Below are 2,073 nucleotides of genomic sequence, written 5' to 3'. Positions count from 1 at the left end.
GAGCACATGCGAGTTGATGTATATCAAGGACTATCCGAGCCTTCTCGCAGTGGGAAGTGTAGACGATATCTAGTTCGACGCCGAACTCGAAGGACCTGTGTTCTCGACTTTTTCAGCATATGCAATATACCTCTGGAATTGCCTGGAGCACGCGTTCGTTCAGAAATTTTCAATCGCCTACCCGCGGCCCGATGCAGAAAATCGGCTTACAAAGGCAAAGTTGGAGAAGGAGGGCAGGTCCCCTGGTAATTTGCCGTTAACATAGTGCTCAGCGCATCCAGCGTAGCTACGCTATCTTACATCCAACTTATTTAGGTATTCATCCATACACGAAAGCGTTGTGCAAGTATATCGTTTCACACGAAATGCATCTTCTTCGACAAATTGACGTGCTTGTCCTTGAAATTCTTCCTCCAGTGTTCAAGGTCGAAGGCGTCGTCATGACTGGTAATGGTAGCAGCAAGCAAAATACCTGTTCTTAGGGAAGAACCGGACATGGTGTCTTGAGGAAACACAGTGCATGAGCGACGAAAGTGAATTGCACAAAATAGATCGCAGAATTACCATTTACCCACGACTATGAATGTAAGCTCGGGGTTCAGGCCTTTGACCTGCCAGACGTCATCGATCGCCCCTATTAGACACGGTGAAAACAAGAAATGGCCATCGCTAGACTAACTCACCTTTAATTTCCTCGATTTCCTCCTTTCCCGTGAGTGCGTATCCTCCTTCGGAAAGACCGTCTCGGAAAAAATAATGCGCACTGTGGCAGCCCTGTTACGCTCACCAAACTCGTAGATCGTGCGCTTGAAATAGTTGAACTGCATGTACACATGGGCGCTCACGTTCACTACAGACGACGCGCTAGCACACGATTGACTTGCTGCTGCAGGGGATAGATCTGCCAAACAACGATCAGTAGTTAGAAATTAACTTGAACGTCATATTTACTCATTCCTACGATGGATAGATTAGTTTGCGATGCACAGAAGATGAAAAGACGAATGGCACCAATTTTTCTGCATGCGTTTAGCAGAGTGTTGATAAACCTATTGATCATTTGATCGCTGACCCTTGAGTAATTAAGAATTCCCCAGGACAATAGAGCCTTCGGCTTATGGAAACTCTCGTAGATCATATTCCACGAACCATTTCGCGGTTGCTGTAGGCCAAGAATCAAATCATTGCGCGCCATGCATTCTGACATCCTAAACTTACAACTGGTCTACTAGCGGCAGGATTGCCATAGTGTATTTTGGCCGTCGGCAGGACACTTCCGTTGATCGAGATAGGGTCTGGGGCTACTGTGATCCGAGCAGTTGGGCTGAAAGGCGAGTCTTCGCTGTATGTCATGATGTTTCATATATATGAAATGCTGCAACCTCATCAACGCTGAGATCAGTACTTCTTTACATGGGGTACACCACGCGTCTGAGAATATTCTACCATAGCAAATGATATATGAGACTGACTAACCTACGCTTGCCTCAAAATATCATACAGAGCTCTTATTAATATATGTGCACATGAGGCCTGCACGTTTTGCGACAAATTCAACTCCTATAATGCAGTATCTATCACGCCATCCGCCTGACCCAAGCATGTCGCCGAGTAATCCCCCTATATCCATTGATAAGAATGATTTTCCAAGCGACAAATGAGGTAAGTTCAATCTTAAACTGAATATAACAGTCCGGAACCGCACATCACTACACAAGAGCAAACTGTGTGTTGGCCTTGTGGTCCAGAGTTTCACCTGTTGACATTGACAATAACGATGCTTTTGTAGGTTTCATACTATTTGTGACTAGCCGGCGAACGCACTGGCCATTGATGGGCCCACTCACAAGGCAGCTGATTCCCTAAAAGTGGTTTGCACCCAGCGCAGGCCTTCAGCACAATCAGTCGATAATACCCTGTTTTTGAACAGATGGGACAGACACTGTTCTCATCAAGTATTGGTACTCTAACACCGGATGCAGATCACATTGCAGTAAGTATGTATTAACTCGTTGACGTGTATCATTTTCTTACAAGACGAAGTGCAAGTGCAATCATGTTCACAGGATCTTG

General features: G+C 45.5%; 1 protein-coding gene across 1 annotated transcript; it reads right to left on the bottom strand.

Moving 5' to 3' along the window:
• Positions 1–356: 356 nt before the first annotated feature.
• Positions 357–1,353, bottom strand: EDB93DRAFT_1258971 (uncharacterized protein; the record flags this gene model as incomplete). The annotated part of the gene is made up of 6 exons (XM_041454144.1): positions 357–502; positions 572–634; positions 684–728; positions 788–901; positions 952–1,162; positions 1,219–1,353. 6 exons carry the CDS (start codon positions 1,351–1,353, stop codon positions 357–359), a joined length of 714 nt encoding a protein of 237 aa, XP_041300532.1.
• Positions 1,354–2,073: the final 720 nt, after the last annotated feature.

The sequence above is a fragment of the Suillus bovinus genome (assembly GCF_016758785.1).
Source record: "Suillus bovinus strain UH-Sbo-P2 chromosome Unknown EDB93scaffold_421, whole genome shotgun sequence".
In the NCBI taxonomy this organism is placed as follows: domain Eukaryota; kingdom Fungi; phylum Basidiomycota; class Agaricomycetes; order Boletales; family Suillaceae; genus Suillus; species Suillus bovinus.
This window is presented reverse-complemented; position numbering and strand designations above follow the sequence as displayed.